The sequence below is a fragment of the Bombus impatiens genome, unplaced genomic scaffold (assembly GCF_000188095.3).
Source record: "Bombus impatiens unplaced genomic scaffold, BIMP_2.2 scf_0377, whole genome shotgun sequence".
NCBI lineage: Eukaryota > Metazoa > Arthropoda > Insecta > Hymenoptera > Apidae > Bombus > Bombus impatiens.
In genome coordinates this window covers 741010-742847 of record NT_176796.1, presented here as the reverse complement: position 1 = coordinate 742847, position 1838 = coordinate 741010, and the positions used below count along the sequence as shown (strand labels likewise).

Sequence of the window (1838 nt, the reverse complement as noted above, 5' to 3'; positions counted from 1 at the left end):
GGTTTTTTTTTTTTTTTTTTTTTTTTTTATTAATTTTCCATTACATACCTGCATTTCGTCGGCTTCCTTTTGCACGCTAGCGGGAGACTTGCATCGTAACCAGGCCAAAGCTTTGATCGCCTCTTCTCTCTTGCCGATCTTCAGCAAATGGTACGGCGATTCGGGCATCATGAAGAAACAAGCGACGAATACCACGGGTATAATGCCGCAGAGTATGGCAAACGTCAGATACGACACGAACGGTCCGATGCAGTACGCATAAAGGAGACCGAAGCTGACGAACAGTTGCAAGAAGGATCCCAGAGCTCCTCTGACGGACGTCTACGTAATTGCAAACAGGATGGAATATCGATTAGACGCGTTGTAACGAAGCACTCGAATTGGAACGAGTGGATGCGACGTTTACCTCGGCGATTTCGCCGCAGTACATAGGAACGACCGTGAAAGCGAACGACAAGGCGAAGCCGAGAACTATTCGTGCCGCGTACAGTTGATACACGACGCCAGCCGTTGCCACTAGGATCCAACCGGTCAGAAATGGTATCGTACTGAGTAGCAGCGTCATCTTCCTACCGCATCTGCGAACCGATTAGATCGGATTAGACGAACCGTCTTGCGTTTACGTATTTACAACGGTGTGCGAATTTCGAGCGTTAAGCGTCTATACGCGCGATAATTCTGGCGAAAGACGTTCGAAGCTCGATCAGCCGCGTGGTCAAGGCTTCGAGTCGAAAGCCTTGGCCAAGTTTGACCACTCTTTAGAACGTGCTAGGTCTATCAACCAGTAAACGCGATAACAGATAATAATACGATTGTTCCGTAGAAATCGCGATGTACCTTTCCGCTAAATATCCAGCTGCGAAACTGCCGATCACAGCACCCACGGAGACCAACGAGCCGATCCAAGAGTTTTCATCCGGGGTTATCTTTCTGCCGAGAGGATTGTCGTCCACGCTATACTGTAGCCTAGGTAATATCGGACTGGTCCATCCTAACAAAGCACCGGCTGCAACGCAGCACAAATTTGCTGAAATCATAACGTTCGTTGCTATTAATCTCTTCGTCCGTCTGGTGCAACGGCATCTGAACGACACGACACGACATATTCGAAAATTAACGAGGGTAAACGATAACGAACCATCTCCTTCAAGTATATATTTTTCGCGTGCGCGATAGTCACGGTTAAGTTACGTCTGCTGGCAGAACGACCGCTGGTCACGTTTGTCTCTCGCGATTCTCGATTCTCGTCGTGATCCGTGCGCATAATCGGTGTGCGACATCGGAGACGAGAACGACCAATGTTCCGAATAGATTTACGCGAGAGAGAAAGGGACGGAGATTAGACGATGCGAACGCCAGGCACGTGGAACAATTTGCCAACGACGCCATCGATAACGCGTTCAAAAAATATACGAACAACGGCTCGCACGTCCGATAAACTCCGACCGGAGAATGTTTTCGTGCCCGCCCAAATCGAATTCTTTACGAAATCACTTTTTCGTCTTTCTACGGAGTCAACGATCCTTCCGAGTCGTCCACTTAGAATCGCGCTGTCGCTTTTACTCTCGTCTCTTCGCTTCTTCGCTCTCTTCTAATCGCTCGTTAAAAGTCTCCTACGAAACGAGAAGCAAACAAATGATCGCGCTGTACTCTCTGTCAACGCGCGAGACGAGAGGAGAGCGGTTAAATCGATACGCGATAGCAAGGTGATTTTAACGCCGGATCCATCTACTACGTTAATTATCGTTCGTACTATCGCTTTCGATTATCTGGTCGTCTTCGACGCTTTCTGTGTCTGCCCCCCCCCCCCCCCCCCCCCCCCCCCCCCCCCCCCCGCC

At 49.5% G+C, this 1838-nt stretch overlaps 1 protein-coding gene across 1 annotated transcript in view; it reads right to left on the bottom strand.

The window, feature by feature from the left end:
* LOC100740708 (facilitated trehalose transporter Tret1) overlaps positions 1-1838 on the bottom strand; it is a 27303-nt gene that overhangs the window by 8377 nt on the left and 17088 nt on the right. Inside the window, exons 3-5 of the mRNA XM_024367937.2 lie at positions 838-1027; positions 407-578; positions 49-321 (exon numbers count right to left, since the gene is read on the bottom strand). Coding sequence (XP_024223705.1) covers positions 49-321; positions 407-578; positions 838-1027 — 635 coding nt within the window. The remainder of the gene's footprint in view (positions 1-48; positions 322-406; positions 579-837; positions 1028-1838) is intronic.